This window comes from Lissotriton vulgaris, chromosome 2_1 (assembly GCF_964263255.1).
Source record: "Lissotriton vulgaris chromosome 2_1, aLisVul1.2, whole genome shotgun sequence".
NCBI lineage: Eukaryota > Metazoa > Chordata > Amphibia > Caudata > Salamandridae > Lissotriton > Lissotriton vulgaris.
This window is the reverse complement of record NC_141687.1, coordinates 1,015,955,302-1,015,972,728: the sequence shown is the minus strand read 5'-3', so window position 1 is coordinate 1,015,972,728 and position 17,427 is coordinate 1,015,955,302. Positions and strand designations below refer to the sequence as shown.

General features: G+C 46.1%; 1 protein-coding gene across 4 annotated transcripts in view; it reads right to left on the bottom strand.

Annotated features, from left to right (window-relative positions):
• LOC147731545 (dipeptidyl peptidase 4-like) overlaps positions 1-17,427 on the bottom strand; it is a 688,588-nt gene that overhangs the window by 567,930 nt on the left and 103,231 nt on the right. For 2 of the 4 annotated variants that reach the window (XM_086956608.1, XM_086956609.1), the window contains exon 4: positions 2,348-2,391. In XM_086956608.1, the coding sequence (XP_086812734.1) occupies positions 2,348-2,391 (44 nt within the window). Of the gene's footprint in view, positions 1-2,347; positions 2,392-3,251; positions 3,276-3,564; positions 3,628-17,427 lie in introns of those variants that run through there. The other 2 variants (XM_086956611.1, XM_086956610.1) reach the window with 2 other exon arrangements.

Genomic DNA, 17,427 nt, shown 5'->3' with positions numbered 1-17,427 from the left:
GTATGCTTGCAGATTTTATACAGTGAAAGCAAGCACAGTCGCCAAAGATGCTACAGTATGCTTGCAGATTTTATACAGTGAAAGTAAGCACAGTCGCCAAAGATGCTCACAAGGGCTGGCAGATTTTATACAGCGAAAGCAAGCACAGTCCCTAAAGATGCTATAGTATGCTTGCAGATTTTATACAGTGGAAGCAAGCACAGTCGACAAAGATGCTACAGTATGCTTGCAGATTGTATACAGTGAAAACATGCACAGTCGCCAAAGATGCTACAGTAGGCTTGCAGATTTTATACAGCGAAAGCAAGCACAGTCGCTAAAGATGCTACAGTATGCTTGCAGATTTTATACAGCGAAAGCAAGCACAGTCGCTAAAGATGCTACAGTATGCTTGCAGATTCTATACAGTGAAATCAAGCACAGTCGCCAAAGATGCTACAGTATGCTTGCAGATTTTATACAGTGAAAGCAAGCACAGTCGCCAAAGATGCTACAGTATGCTTGCAGATTTTATACAGCGAAAGCAAACACAGTCGCTAAAGATGCTACAGTATGCTTGCACAGTCGCTAAAGATGCTACAGTATGCTTGCAGATTTTATACAGCGAAAGCAAGCACAGTCGCTAAAGATGCTACAGTATGCTTGCAGATTTTATACAGTGAAAGCAAGCACAGTCGCCAAAGATGCTACAGTATGCTTGCAGATTTTATACAGTGAAAACAAGCACAGTCGCTAAAGATGCTACAGTATGCTCGCACAGTCGCCAAAGATGCTACAGTATGCTTGCAGATTTTATACAGTGAAAGCAAGCACAGTCGACAAAGATGCTACAGTATGCTTGCAGATTGTATACAGTGAAAACATGCACAGTCGCCAAAGATGCTACAGTAGGCTTGCAGATTTTATACAGTGGAAGCAAGCACAGTTGCTAAAGATGCTACAGTATGCTTGCAGATTTTATACAGTGAAAGCAAGCACAGTCGCCAAAGATGCTCACAAGGGCTGGTAGATTTTATACAGCGAAAGCAAGCAAAGTCGCTAAAGATGCTACAGTATGCTTGCAGATTTTATACAGTGAAAGCAAGCACAGTCGCCAAAGATGCTCACAAGGGCTGGTAGATTTTATACAGTGAAAGCAAGCACAGTCGCCAAAGATGCTACAGTATGCTTGCAGATTTTATACAGTGAAAGCAAGCACAGTCGCCAAAGATGCTCACAAGGGCTGGCAGATTTTATACAGCGAAAGCAAGCACAGTCCCTAAAAGATGCTATAGTATGCGTGCAGATTTTATACAGTGGAAGCAAGCACAGTCGCCAAAGATGCTCATAAGGGCTGGCAGATTTTATACAGCGAAAGCAAGCACAGTCCCTAAAGATGCTATAGTATGCTTGCAGATTGTATACAGTGAAAACATGCACAGTCGCCAAAGATGCTACAGTAGGCTTGCAGATTTTATACAGCGAAAGCAAACACAGTCGCCGAAGACACCATAGGATGCTTGCAGATTTCCTACAGTAAAACCAAGCACAGTTGCCCAAGATGCTATGGGATACCTGCCGGTTTTATACAGCGAAAGCAAGCAGAGTCTCCATAAATGCTTTTTCTGCACAGATAACATTACTGGTAGGAGACATTACTCCTCTCGGTGGCAATAAGCTACGAATAATAAATAGCGACGCAAACTGTTCACCGTGAAAGGCATCATAAATCTGCTAAACACTCTCACACTATACAAAGTGATGCCGTTTATCAATTTCTTATCTGCAAATTAATTGTTAAATTATTCGGAATAGCCAGGTCCCCAGGAACGATGCAGAGTCCCTTGGGGAAAATAAAGGTGCCCTTATACATGGTCAAATTCGGAGAAAAGGAAATTGTAACTTCAGTCTTGAATTTGTGTGAACCTTCTTGCTACAAATACTCTAACGTACAATGTAAGAGATCAGCAAAGACTGATTTTTGTTTCTTTGGCAGGAGGCGGAACACTGGCTTAATTTCCAAACCATTGTCAGTGAAATGCTGGCAATCTAGGGACCAACGACGCATGGACATATGGAAGAGGAGCAGGTCGATCTTAAAAACACGTACTTTATTAAAAAAAACAACCATATATGCACATATTTAATGTAAACTAGTATAGAGCATCTCCAGAGCATTCATTTGAAACTGGTTCACAGCGACTCAACTTAACGTTGTTTACTCGGTGCATTGTTCCTTCTTCCCCCACATGTTGAATGTATTCAGAGAAGCTAACATATGTTTTCATTTTTAACACAGTCAATACAATACAGACATTGCTACAAAACAACGTGCAACAATTGTGAAAAATGAATTAGAACTACCGACCTTCATTTCTTTTCCGATCTTGGCTGGCCTGGGGTGTTTCTTTCCTGAGCCGATGCAGTTTGTGCAAGAAAGGGGAGTGAAGGAAACAAGAGAATGTAAGTGTCAGGAAGAGGCGCCGAGCATCCGTGTACGCAGTCCAAGGAGCCTGCACTTCAAACTTTAAACCCCAAGTTAAATATTAGTGAGCCAGAACAAGAGGAGCGTTGGGCGCCTGAAAACCTCTCTCGGTGGCGGATGTCTGTCAGTACTCAGCCACCGCCCCCCATGTTTCACCAGAGAGTCCCCCGGCAGATTGTCCCCGGAGGTGTTGGCCTCCCGGAGTTATAAATGATTGGGCTAGGAGCACGGTTAAAACACTGTGTTAAAACGTGGGCAGCACAGTCTGAAAGACTAACAGTGTTAATCTACTCAGGGGTGAAACAAAACAACAAGATTGCGAGACTGTTAGATCACCATGAGACGCCAAAGGAAACTGCCTCCTATCAGGTTACACAATCACCAGAGATAAAGTATTTGAAGAGGTGTGGGATGGACCTACAACACATTGCACACATCACACACATAAAGTGAGCATTTAGAGCGCTACGTTAAGACACTGAAATGCGGGCGCGTTTGTTAACATTTTTAAAGTAAATAACAGCGTGACACAAAAGCAACACCACGATTACAAGATGAGAGGTCGCTACTAAACATCACAGTCAAACCGAAATGTAACAACCACAGCACAGCATTGCAATAATGCAGGAAAAAGCCACAGCTGCACAAAAAACAAATCAAAAGTTCACAACGAAACGCCACACAACAAATACACACAAAAAGAATTGACACATATTACCACCTCCATGATCCCGCTTTCATAATACGATGGTAAGAGCTTTTTGCACCATGCACCTCCTAAACTTACCACCAAGGATATTAAATAGCGCCAGCCAAAATCGTTTGGTAATACGGCCCACTCTTTTCATCCTTGGAAAACCACACATTAGCCAAAGACTGGAATAGTCTCTGATCAGTTGAGGGGTGAAAATAAAAGTAAACTGACCAGAGAGATTCAACGTCTCAGAATCCCATGAGGCCGCCTCTGATCAGCCTGCGGATGCTGAGAACAGGGCAAAAATGGAAGAATGTGTAATGTGCAATGTGCCCCCTGAAAAAAGAAACCGTCCCTGAAGCGCACGATACTGCCCGCCTTACAGCAATATGTGGTGCGCAATCACCTCAAGGTTAGAAAAGGCAGCAGGAGGAAGGGTGTCTGCTCACAAAGAGGGTGAAGGAGGAGTGCTTTGGCAAAGGAGCTTAAAGTCCTGGCACAGTTCGGGAAAAGTAAACTCAGTGCATCGAAATACAAAGTAAACATAAGGTAATACAGTGTGGCATTTCAAGAGCACGCATAATCCGCCTCAAGTGGTGAGCACGACAGCATTAGTCATGGATACGCTTTTTCACCAGTCAGGTTCTTCTGGGATCCCCATTCTGAGTGTACATATCATATTAAACAAGTGTAGGGAGACATCGCCATATGCAAAGCTGCAGGGTCAGAGAGGACGCCTTGCTTCATGCCAACTTGTTTCGAAATAGTTGGCAATAATTAAAAAGCATGCTGCCAGTAATGAAAGATGCAACTAGGCCCTGAAATACTTCCTGCTGAATTTTAAACTACAGGTTACTTGTATTCCGGCTGTTGACGTTTATTTTGTGAGGTCACAGCAGCGATTCAAAATGCAGCATGCCTCTAGGAACCGTCTTTCATATCCATAACTAAGGCAGAGCAGAGTCAGAATAATGCAAAATTCATTCATAATCTGTGAAGTAAGATGATTCACACACGAGCTTCAGCAGAGGATACAGACTCAACCAATCTGCCCTCAAACGACGCTCCCCCCAAAAAACTGCGGAAGTGGGTTTGGAAGTGCCCTTCAAAAATTAGATGTTTTAGTACAAAGTGAGCAAAACTATATCCCTCAAGAGAGAACAGTTGTGCCCTCTCAGACCGCTGCATGCAATATAACAACAGCAGGTTTGTTGTGAAGTGGCCAGGACATCAAATTGAGCTAAGTGGTAAAAGGGGTGCTTATTCTAATGATACTAATGACAGAGGAACATGTAATTAAAGACATAACTTTCCCACCCTGAGATTAATAATTAACTTGGTAATTTACTGAGACACAAAGTGAGTCTTGCTTGCCTTCTTTCGTATTGCTCTGGTATAAAAACTTTTAAATACCGTTCACACCGCAAGTTAAATATTTTCATCATGGTCCATCACAGTTACTGGCCACTATAATTAACTAAGCTCAGATTATAAAAATACTTTGATACACCACTAAAAAGGTTGATAATTACACTGGATGGAGTTATAGGCAGGATTGAGACCATGGAGCAGTAGTTTTGATTACTCACACTGTCTCTTCAATTTTAACATAGTTTGAATGTTAAAATCATTTGAGTAAGAGTCCCGAATTGCTTTTTCATAGAGCGGGGCCTTCTACAAACCTGAGTCTGTACCAGGTGAGGTGAGGCTAATACCTCATACGGGATAGGTGAGTGCAACTATTCCTGTATTTTATAGAATAAGATAGTTTGTTGATTTGTACTGTGTTTTCGTTATGTTCCTAGGCATAACTCTGGCCTTTTTTCCCCTATAGGTGTGGAATTCATCCCTCCTGTATAGAGGTATTTTGTACGTTCACAAGTGTGCACACTGTGACTGTGTTATCTTTATTTTTATTTTCACTTATTGCAGTAGCTATAATTTGAGAAGGTCCTGAAGAAAGCCAGGGCAAATTGCCCAATTTGGCTGAAACTAGTTTTTTTTTGTGAAAATCTTTTTATTAGCAGAAACATTGTGCAATGTACATGGTATATCATCAAAAATACTTTGCAGTAATTTCGATACGTACACATATAAGTGATAGCGTATTAAGAGTACACATATAGCGGTATGCCTATAGATTAACCAGAGAACTTTGAATAGTATGTGATTGGTTAGGACTAACTTACAAACACCACGCTGGAACTTTAATTTGGTTATCATTTGTTTTTTTCAAAGTATGGATTCCCTGATGAAGGGCGATTCGGTACGCCCGAAATGCATTGGATTGTTAATGAATCTCTGTCACTGATGTGGAAAAGATGTTAAAACTGTTGTGAAATGTTCATACAACAAACAAAGAAATACAAGTAAATTAAAAAACAACAAACAATAAATGTTTTTGCAACAAACGGATAAAAATATGTGTGGAATCCTCTGATTCAAAGGGAGGAGAGTAGGTGTGCTCAAGGGGATATCCGTAATGGTTCATTAAGGATACATCTCAGTATTTATTAAAGGCGCCCAGGGACGTCAGTCGCCACCCACTGAAGCACCCAAACCTTTTCAAAAAGACAAATTGAAATTAAAGCTGTGCACTCACCCAATTGTTTTGTATACAACTGGCACTATGGCATCCTGCGTTTCATTGCATCACGGCACACTTGAGGACGGTACATCTAATGTGGGGTCTATTTTTATCACTTGCGCACCCAGGGCTGTCAGGATTGCCTAGGTACTTGGCAACATTGCCCCCTGGTGATCTGCTGACTCTCCTCTCTACACTCAAACTCTACACAACTAAGAGCTCAGAACACGAGTCTGGGGATCCCTCTGCCTCAAAAGCCCTAAGTATTGTGTTCCATTCCAGGGAGGATAAGGTCTTCCTTAACCCTCTGCGTTCTTCTCTCTGCAGCGCCTCGCCCTCTGCCTTCCCCCATCGTAGTACCTCTGCCCTCCATACATCCGGATTCGGGGGTCTAGCTGACTTCCAGCGCATGGTGATTGTACGTTTCGCTAGGAGCAAGGCTAGGTCTCTGAAGCGGGTGGTGACGCTTTTCTTGCACTCTGAAGGGCCAAGCCCGAGTATGGAGTAAGCTATAGTGGCATATGGCTTGGACGGTGCTAGTTTAATTAGGGCTTCATGCACCGAGGTCCAGTAATACCCCAGCTTCGGGCAGTCCCACAACATGTGCATCAGGTGCGCGTTATCCATACTGCTACGCGGGCAACTATCAAGTGTGGTAGGGAACATTACGTGTAGACTGTGTGGCGATAGGTAAGCCCTGTGCAAAATCATGAGTTGTATGAATTTAAATTTGGGGTTCCTGGAAACTTTTTTGGGGAATTTGAGTATACGTTCCCATTCCTTGTCTCTGAGTGTCCTACCCACGTCTTCCTCCCATTTGGTCCGCAAGGGTTGTAAGGAGATCGCCCTCCCAGTTCGTATTCCGTTTGTGATCCATTTCTTCAAATGGCTTCCCGCTCCCATGAGGTATTGCATCGTCAATAGGGGATTCGTGGGGGGCTCTGTTCCCTCGGGCGCCCATGTCCTGGCTATGTACCCTCGCACTTGAGCATGTAAGAGAAAGGTGCCCCCTGGCACGCGATGGGTCTCGCGAAAGTCGTCAAACGACATAACCTGGCCATCTGCGAATAGGTCTCCCACTTGTGTGATCCCCACTTCCTGCCACGTAGTAAGCATCCGGTTCGATAGCAATTCCGTGCCTAGTGGGATACCCAGAAGTGGTATCGTGGGGGCATACAAGGATGTCGGGGATGTGTACTTCACGGCCCACTTCCAATATCCGAGCGCTAGCCGCAGTAGTGGGTGAGTGTGTCTAGGGATCTCCACCCCCGGTAACAACAGGGTGTGGATGGTCCCTTTTGACCATTCCGCCTCTGTCATGCTGAGTTCGTGTAGGTTGCGGCCCGCCAGCCAGTAGGCCAGCCACTGCAATTGGCAGGCATAATTATATGCCCGATAATCAGGTACACCCATTCCGCCTGACTCAGTATTAAGCTGCAGTTTGGACAGACTAATTTGTCTACGTCCCGACCCCCAGACCAGTTCCGTTAGTGTTGTGTTCAACTTTTGGAAGACAATGGCCGGGATCACAAACGGTAATCCCGTGAAGTAGTAAATCAATCGCGGTAGAACTACCATTTTAGATATGGCTATTCTGCCCGCCACTGACAGTGGTAATGTAGTCCAGAATTTCACTTGCGAGTTTAGTGTTGCCTTCGATCATGTCCTCCACCTCTCTATATATCTGTATTCCTAAATATCGGAATGTGGACTCCGCTATTTGGAAGGTGTGTGGTGCCAACAGCAGTGAAGTATTCACACCTGTGCCACTGAAGTGGAACCCATATGATTTAGGTTCGCTGATAGTTAGGCCCGAAAGCGTGCGGAAGTCCTCGAAAATACTGAGAATAGGATCTAGGTCACCTCTCAGGTCACGTAGGTAAAGAATGATATCATCTGCATAGGCAGAGACCACGTGTACCGTTCCTGCCCTTTGTATGCCCCGGTGTTGAGCCAGTGCGCGAAGTTTGCATAGTAATGGTTCAAGGGCCAGTATAAAGAGGATTGGAGAGAGTGGGCAGCCCTGTCGGGTTCCCTTCTCTATAGGTAGTGGGTCAGAGATGCACCTGTTCGTACGCACCCGAGCCGTTGGTTGAGTGTATAACATTTTGACCCACGCCACATACGCAGGTGGTATACCGAAGGCGATGAGTGTCGCAAACATGAAGTCCCATCTGAGGCAGTCAAATGCCTGTTTCAAATCTAGGGAGATACGCCCCTCTGTTCCCACCAGTTGTTGACCACTTAGCATTAGTTGACTCAGACGCCGTAGATTGAGAGCCGTACTTCTGCCTGGTACAAAACCGCATTGGTCAGTGTGTATAAGTTGTGGTATGTACTGAGCTAGTCTCGTAGCCAAGATCTTACCTAATATTTTATAATCCGTATTCAATAAGGATAGGGGTCTATAATTGGCCAGGTGCATTCCGTCCCTCCCTGGTTTTAGTAAAGAGACAATTAAAGCCTGCAGGGATGACTGTGGTAGGGTGTGGGTACGCAGCGCCTCCTGATATAAAATGTGTAGGCGCGGGGCAATTAGATCTATATAGGTCGTGTAGAACTCAGCCGGGAGGCCGTCTGTTCCCGGGGCCTTATTCCGTGGTAGAGAGCGGATAGCCTGCCGAACTTCCGCAACCGTTATAGGTCGTGCCAGTACCTCCCCCTGTCTGTCCTCCAGACGTGGTAGATCAAGGCCCGACATGAACTCTTGGAATGCCGTGTCAGAGAGGTGGGTGTGGGCCATAAAGCGTCTCATAGTAATCCCTGAAGGCGGTGTTAATTGTTGTTTGTGTTGTGGCTTGAGACCCCCCTTGATTAGTGACCTCCAGTATGGGTGTGTGCGCCGGGGCATCTTTTACTATACGCGCCAGTAGTGGGCCTGACCTATCCGCTTACGTGTGCTGTTTACATGTGTATTCTCTGTAATCTAGCACGTGCAGTTTCTCCAATAGTATAGCATGTTGTACATTCGCCTCCTGCAGCGGTGTGAATGGCAAGTTCGTGCCTGCGGCTTCATTTTCTAACATAGCCAGTCGCCCCTCCACTTCCCCTAGCTTCTCCAACACATTCCTTCTCATACCCACGCGCGCTCCCATTGCTTCCCCTCTAATCGACACCTTAAAGGGATCCCACTCGATCTGACGCGAGCTGGCAGGGTTCGTGTTTACTGTGAAGTAATGCGTGATCGCCTCTGCAATTGATGTTTTGAATACAGTGTCTTCGAGTAGTTCCGTGTCAAGTCGCCAAGTCGGTATAGGCGACGGGGCCTTCCCCCATTGTATTGTGACCTCTACAAGATTGTGGTCAGATAATGTTTTCCCCATGTGTTCTGCCAGTGAAATCGCATTCAGGAGGGATTTTGCGCAAAACACCCGGTCTATCCTGGTCTGTAGTTTGTGAGGCGGGGAGTAAAAGGTGTATTCCCTGTCTAGTGTGTGCTTACTACGCCACGCGTCAGCTAGTTCCCAGCCCTCTGCCCAGTGCACCAATGCATCCGCCAGTCGCCTGCTTTCAGTGGCCTGGAGGGGTGGGTGTGATCGATCTAATGTTAGGTCCAGAACCGCGTTAAAATCCCTGCCTAACACCCAGGTGTATTCCACCCATTCCGCCAGTACACCATTAACGCTAGCCAAAAATTCGGATTGACCTGAGTTTGGTGCATATACACTACCAATAACAATGGGGAGTCCATCTAGCACACCTCGTACAAACACATATCTACCCTCTGGGTCAATTCTTTTCTCCACCAATTTAAAGGGCACTGAGTTCCTGAACCACACAGCCGCCCCCCTAGAAAAAGCTGAGTAGGAGGTGGCAAACAATTGCCCTTTCCACTTCTTCTGAAGTTTTACACCCTCCGCACTGTTCAAATGTGTTTCTTGGAGGCAGGCCACCATCACCTTTCTTCTGTTGAGTTGTGCCAAGAGTCTGTGTCTTTTTTGTACGGACCCCATGCCCCTCACATTCCATGTGCACAGTTTATAGGTATTAAGGGTCCCCAACAGTGCTCGTGGAGGATATAGACAATAAGCCTCGTGCCTGGAAGGCCGTGTGCAAAGTAAGTTTAATGTTGAGTGCCCCTTGAACTTACAACCCCTGAACATCAAGGTCCCCGAGTAACAACCCGAGGTCCGAACGTTACTGCCCAACGTGGGCAAGAGTTATACCAAAACATGTCTATTCGTTGGGGGGTGAAGACCCACGTACATGTGCTCAGGGCCGGTCGATGGAACCACAGCGAGCCCTAAGCTGGTGTGAGTTCCGTGCCCTCCAACCCATCTTGGTTCGTACATAAGTGTCATACATTACCGACCAGTGCAACGGTGGAGTCCTCAGAATTCTTCGGCCGCCTGCGCCGTGATTTTGGGGAACAGCTGCAGGCTGTCCGCAGATCCAGATACTTCCGTCTGTGTGCCTGATTTGCTGCCCATGTCTGAGTTATCCCTTGCATTGTGTGCAGCCACCGCTTCCGTTGTCAGTTGGATCACACCCGTTGATTTCCCGGAGCAGTCTGTTCTCGACTTCCCAGTCGCCGCCGGTGCATTTGCGTGGCTCCCTCCTGATCCATTCCGTTTCCGCCCTTCGGTGCGCGTGGAGCCTTCTCCAGCGTCTTCCTCGAACGGTTCTTGGGAGTTCGTGGGGGTCAGAGTCACCTTCATCCACTCCGCCGCTTCCTCGGGGGAGTCGAAGAAGTTTGATTTGTTCTTGTATATGATCTTAAGACGGGCAGGGAACAGCAATGCATACTTTAAGTTCCTGTCCCTCAGTTTGCGTTTCACGCCCATGAACGTCGATCTGGCTCTTTGCACCGCTGGGGTGAAGTCAGGGTACACTGAAATGGTTTTGTTTTCATATCTTATCGGCGCTTTTTCTCTTGCCACTCTTAGGACCGCATCTCTATCCCTATAATTCAGAAGGCGTGCTATCAGCGGTCTCGGCGGTGCTCCTGGTTTGGGCGGCTTCGCCGGCATTCTGTGCGCCCTTTCAACACTATATAGTGGTGTCAGGTCTTGCGGGTCTAGAATTGTTTTTAACCAGTCTTCGACAAATTGCGTTGGGTTCCTCCCCTCGCTCCTCTCTGGAATTCCCAAAATTCACACGTTATTGCAGCGAGCACGGCCTTCTGCGTCATCCAGTTTGTCCCATTTTATTTTAATCTGCTTCTCCATGTTCTCTAGCTTGGTTGAATGGTCTGTTTGTTGAGGTAGGAGGTTGTCAAGTGCAAGTTTGTGCTCTGTTACCTTTTCCGCCAGTTTGTTATGGTCCGCTCGAAGTAGCGACAGACCAGTCGCCATGTTGTCCATGCGGAGTTCCAGTGCTTCCCGGGAGGCCTTTATTTCAGCTAAAATGAGGTCTAGCTTCGCGTCTTGCGTGCACTTTCCTGTCGGTTGTATGATTTCCACATTGGAGGAGGCCAGGGGGTCTTCCGAGCCAGTAGATTGGGTGTCAGCGTTCGGGCCCTGCTCTTGTAATTTGGTCCTGTGTTTCCCCATAGCTCTCGTCTGCAGGGTGGGGTGGTATGGTCGCGTTTGTTTCAATCAATTCAGTGCACTCCTTTCGCCGACACTCCACACCTATTGTCACACCAAGTTGCACAGTGGCCAGAAGTGACCCAGCTCCGCGTCAGTGTTTGCGCACCCTCGATATTCCCGGATCAGCAGCGTGGGCCGAATGAATGGCTACGCCACGCCCAATACTGTAAAGGGTTGTAGATACTGTTGATGCAATATCGACGCTGACGATTCCCGGCAGGGGTTCTTCCGCTATTTAGGTGTGCTTATAGTCCAGCCACCGTATACCGCTAGTATCTCGGTGTATCTTCGTGTCCCGAGGTTGAGCGGTAGCCTGGCGGGCAGCGCCGGTGCAGTCTTGTTCCAGCCGCGGAAGTCCAATGGCCCCAATAATGGCAGGGGCGGCAAGTCCGTAGTGGCACAGAGCAACAAAATGGCGCCGGGCGCCGCACCTCCGTGATTGCGGAGATCGTCCCTCCAGTGTAGTACCAGTACCCCTTCTTCGTAGCAGTCATGTGTTTTCCCTTCTGTACGGATAGCCAGGCACCATGCGCTACTCTCTCAACGGCCACCTAGCAGCGCCTCCCCGGTTCAGGCCGTTTGGCAGCGGGAGCCCAAGCGCCACGTGTACACTCCTCCGTCGGGTCTCGGGTACCTGCTCGTGCTCGGGTGTAGGGACGTCCTCACCTCCACAGCCCAATTCGCGAATCCGCCTTCAGGTATCGCTCATTACTGCCAGCACCCGCACAGTGCGGTTTCTGTCGTTCAGACTCAGCCCGGCCTGGCTGGCAATCGAGGCCGCGGCTTCACCATGCGCATCTAGGCCTTGCCGGCGCCGATCTCTCCCTCCGCACACAGGACTTCTTCAGGGTCCGCAGTTGGTCCGTGATGGTCGGCTACCTCCACCTCGTTGTCGATGTGCCGCTATGGGTCGGTAAGGGCCCCGGGATCACAGGATATTTAGCAAGTATTGCGGGCATGGGACGGAGCTAACACGCTACACGTCCGCCATGCTCAGCTCGTGGCCACGCCCCCTTGGCTGAAACTAGTTGACCAAAAATCTACGGCATATTTGTTGGTAGCCGTACCTGCATTCTTTTTAATAGGTTTGGAAGCAAATGTTAATAACATTGTTTGGTTTGCAGCCATTTCCTTTTTAAATACCTCAATAGTTTTGCACTGCACTGGATTCGGCCTGTTTATATTTGACTATAGGCTGTTACTCACTTAACATTGGTCTTTATGGTGTTCTGGCTATATGGTTCACACTCCTAGATCACAGTGTCAACATCCTGAGTGAATGGGGTGCAGTGACAGGGAAGCTTGAATTCCAAATGATGACACTGGCCACGAAGGGCAGTTGATGGAAATCCAATTATCATCTTTCCTCTGTAGGGATAGCTCAGTCTCTCAGGTTGCTTAATTTTGGACGTAACACGGCTGATGGAAATCACAGCTATACATTCTTTCTTTATCTTAGTTTTTGTTCCTTAGACCATAAGATGTTTTTGTGGTTGTTAGGTATATGAATTGGGGATTAAATCTGATGAAGGTTGTTAAAAATGTTCCCTATGCCCCTTGCTTCCTTGTGAAGTTGAGTTTTTCCATCACAGTTACAAACATACTTTCTCAAAACGATTGTAGGAAATGTTAAAAAATACAAGCATGTCGTAAAGGTTAAATGAGGCCTGAAGCCCTGTCCTCTAGCAGACAGAGAAAAAACTGGTTTACGATAGTGCTATTCAATTAATCATAATATATGCAGTGTAAATTGTAACATCAACACTTTTAGTTAATTATGGTGTCGACAAAAGGGCACATTATAATCGATAGACATATTAACTGAAATGTCTATAATCAATGTTCTTTTTCTTTTTAAATAAACACCACATGTGAAATGAAAGTATATTGTGAGCAAAGGAGTCACAATATGTAAGGGATTTTAAAGAGTGTCACAGAACGTTTGACAGAAATTGATGCTGATTCTTTACTTTCATTTTGTCAAATTGGCATCCATTGTTTTGGCACTGTGTCAATGTGTGACACTTTCAGCTACTCCAGGCTTTATGTCAAAAATCACTTTACATGATGGCATTTTTCCACCCCCTCATGTCTAAAGCAAAACTACAAGTCCCAAAGAGCAATGTGTTGTGGCTAACATTGCAGTAGTAGCTAAAGAAGTTGGAGAAGAAACAGGACCACTAGGCAGATTCAAACATGTTAACAATTAGAACAGAGCCAACCCAAGGATTTATGGGTCCCTGAGAAAAAACATAAGTTGGGGGCCTCTATTCAAGGCATCAAAATGAAAAAAATCTGGTGCAAAAAAATATTTTGAGTTTACTCTTGTACCTGATTAATAAATGTATGGTAACAGTAGAAACAGCATGCCCAAAAAGTATTTTCACACATTTTTATGCATCTTTATAGCAATAGCATATGTTTACCTATGCTCTCTCCCTGAATTAAGTGATATGGTTCAGGATACCATCCTATACAAAAACAATCATCAGAAGCATTTTCCTCTTTCTATGTGTGCTGCAGAATTGAAATAATGAAATGATGTCACTGTTGGGAAGGTGTATTATTTTGAATCATTCCTAGGTTTACTTTTGTATTAGTAAATCGGGGAATGCACCAAAATCCATGGGGTGGATGAGTGAGAACAACTACGCTCCACCCCGGGAACGCCTTCGCGGAGCAGAGTAACGCACAGGCAGTGACTTGCGCTGCCTTGTGTTACTCTTTTTTTACTAAGCCACGCAGAGCCACGCAATGTGGCTTTGCGTGGCTTAGTAAATTTTGCTTGAGGGTTTCTGTTACCTTGAGCCATGCAAGGGCAAAGCAAGCCCCTAGTAAATCTGGACCTGGGTGGGAACCAGAGTGTGCTCGACTATCCTCTCCATTTAGAAGTGACAAAAAAAAAATAAGACCCTCAAGCATGCCCTCTATTGAAGAATACACAACTACACTACACGATGAACACTCCTGTCCCCCAGCAATGTTCAGTGTGAGTTAGAGGCTAATTCAGATTGTGTCTGTTCACAACCAGGAGGGACAATGTCCATAGATGTTAGACATTTAACAAGTGTGTTGCATTTGTGCTGTGAAAGAATCATCTCACAGCAGGGGTGTAACACAAGCCCCGCACCCCCCACGGTGCGGGGTGGCCCCAACCTTCAGGGGCCCCTCTCAGTACCTCACTTCGACCGGAGAGCTCCAGATTGAGTCCGGAGACCCTGTAGTGTGGCCAAGGGCCTACTTTGCATGCATGTTATGTTAGCATGGCTTATTAGAAGTTTAAATGCCATTTTGCCTTTTGCTGCTTTTGCACATGAGACTGCATAGCTGTGTTTGTAAGTTAGCCTTCACCAAGGTCTACACATGAGAAAAGGTTTGTTTTCGACATCTCTGGACTTACATTGTGCCACTAGTCTGCACAGTGAGTGCTAAAGCCGTCAAGGTTATCAAAACATGTAGTTGTTGTTCGACATGTTCGGGAAACGTTTTCTAAACACAACATTTTGGCAGCTGTGAGCCAAGCAAGATTCTGGCGTCCTTATTATCTCACACCAGCCATGATTTCAGGCACTTGGAAGAGTTCCGTTTCCAGGGATGCAGAGAGTCTATGCTGATCCAGATGTAATTTACTCTTACTGAGCAGAAAGGTAATGATGTCCCCCAAACCAAGCCTAAGAGACCTTCTGTAGTTTATAATACATAGTTCCTAGAGAGGGAGGGTGTTAAAACTAGGCGCTATAGGACCGTTTCTCACCATCCTTGTAATATGATTCATCCTTTTGTATTTTATGGAATTATAACCATGCTGACCATATTATTTTTAATCATATGTCTGCTTAAGTTTGCTAAGATACTGCACATGAGATCACGTCGTTAAAATAAATATTTTAACCTTGTCTCTTCTTTACTCCTGTTGTGGACTGGTATGAGAATATAACAAAAGAGTGTTCTCACTTCCCACCATTCCTGAGATGGTCCTAAGTCGCATGTTCTAGGTTGTCTAATCATTGGTTACTTTGCTATAGGACAAAGAGCTAATGTGACACTGATGCTAGCTGGTTGGGGTTTTTCTAGGTACGGAGATAAGTTTCTGGTACACCACAATTCACTGACGTCCTTGGTCTCTGTACACAGTTCTGAGTATCAGCAGGATCCTTGTACATGGCGCACAACGAGTGTGGTCTTATTGTGAGACACTTGAGTGCTTATATGAGACTACGACCCCCTCACTATTGTTTCCGGTTGACAGTAGTGACGGATAAAACCTACCTTTAGTTACATAGTTCTTTTCAAGCTTGATATTTTAAAACGGGTTTCTATTGAAATACTACCCAGGTATGCCTTTTTCTATTGCATTGTACTTATCTATCACTGTCTTGATATGGCTGTTGCTATCCCAACACACCGTTGCCTGGCTGTGCAGATTCACTTGCAGGATTACCTCATTTCATTGGAGGAACAGGCAGTAGTTTTTGTTGTATCAGCTGACGCAGTATACCCGTGTGAGTTGTTCTACTTATGGGTCAGGTTTCCTGCGGTAGATGCTGTGTCTGGTGTCTTTCACACTTACACCCCTGCTGATGTGCCTGCAGTGTACGCTCCATATAGGACAGTGGAAATTCTGATTTCGGCTTGGCAGCATGCTGTTTGGTTTAATGGCGCTCTCCCACACATAATAACGGCGGTCAGAAAAGGGCCGTTGTCAATCACAGGTGCTACTTGGCCTGTTTTAGCTGCTTATACCCCGCATCCTCAGGCGGGGCAGTTAACAGCTCCGCAACTAAGACCCCTTTATGCTTCTGCTGTGCCAGTTATTAGGGGTCTATTACATTACCCGCAACCTCCCGGGTGGGGCCCTGGGTGGTGCAGGACATCCAGTTGGGGGCGGGCTGAAGCTTAGTCCTGTCATGGTTAATGTGGTCATGGGCACGCATCCCCAGGATAAGGATGAGATGCCTTTTTGGCTTGCCGAGAAATTCGACCAACTGGAAGCAGTATTCCCGAATACTACTTATTAGACCTGGCACCATTGGCATGGGTCTCCCTTCGTTGTTGCCTAAAGTATTTCTGCTGGTATTAGATGCTTTGGGCACTGTGCCACTGCTATCCAGTGCCACAGTGCAAGTGCTCCCTATTGTAAATTGATGTATTAATCAGTGGTTCCCTGTTTGGCTATTTGGTTTACTTGTCAGACCCTAGTAAAGTGCACTGAGTGTGCCCAGGGAGTGTAAATCCAAATGTTGCTGGTGGGCCTGCAGCACTGGTTGTGCCACCCACAGAAGAAACCTTGTAAAATGTGTCTAAGGTCTGCCATTGCAGAGCCTGTGTGCAGTCTGGTACTGTCATGCTAACTGGGCAAGTGCACCCACTTCCCAGTTCATAAACCTTCCCTTTTCTTCATATCAGTCATCCCTATGGTAGGCCCAAGGGCTGGTGCATTGTAAGGATAAGGTAGGACAAGCCCTGATGTGGGTGGCATGTCCTAATAGTGAATTACAGCCATTTTCGTTTTTCACGATTGCAAGGCTACCTGTTCTCCTGGCCAGAATGAGCTGTTAGAGTTATTACATTTTATAATTCTAACTTCTATATATTCTATAATTCTAACTGTCCCAGAGAACATGGTAGAAATTCGAGTTTAGTATGCCTGAACTCAGAATAATAAAATACATCTTTTAGTGAAGTTGGTTTTATTATTCTGTGTTTGCAAATGCCACTTTTAGAAAGTAGGTATTTGCTTGTCTAACCATTCAAACCTGCCTCTGCTAGGTTGTGTATTCCTATGTCTGGTTTGGTGAGTGACAGGGCAAGGGAATTCCAGGAGACAGGCTCAGTCACCCGGTGGTGAATAGAGAGATCTGCATCTAGATGGGAGGGAGGAGTTGCACCTGAACCTTGAATAGGGCTGTGCCTGCCTTCCACAATGCTGGCTCCACCTCCTGGGGAGCGACTGATGTCTCTGCCCTGCACACTGAAAGAAGAGAAGGAGTCCTGTAAACAAAGTGCTCCAGGACTGTACTTGCCTTCCACAATGCTGGCTCTTCCTTCTGTGGGGCGTCTGATGTGCATGCCCTGCACTGTGAAAGGAAAGGAGAAGTCTGGTAAACAGAGTGCTTCAGAACTGGTTTGGACTGGGCAAAGGCCCCCCTCC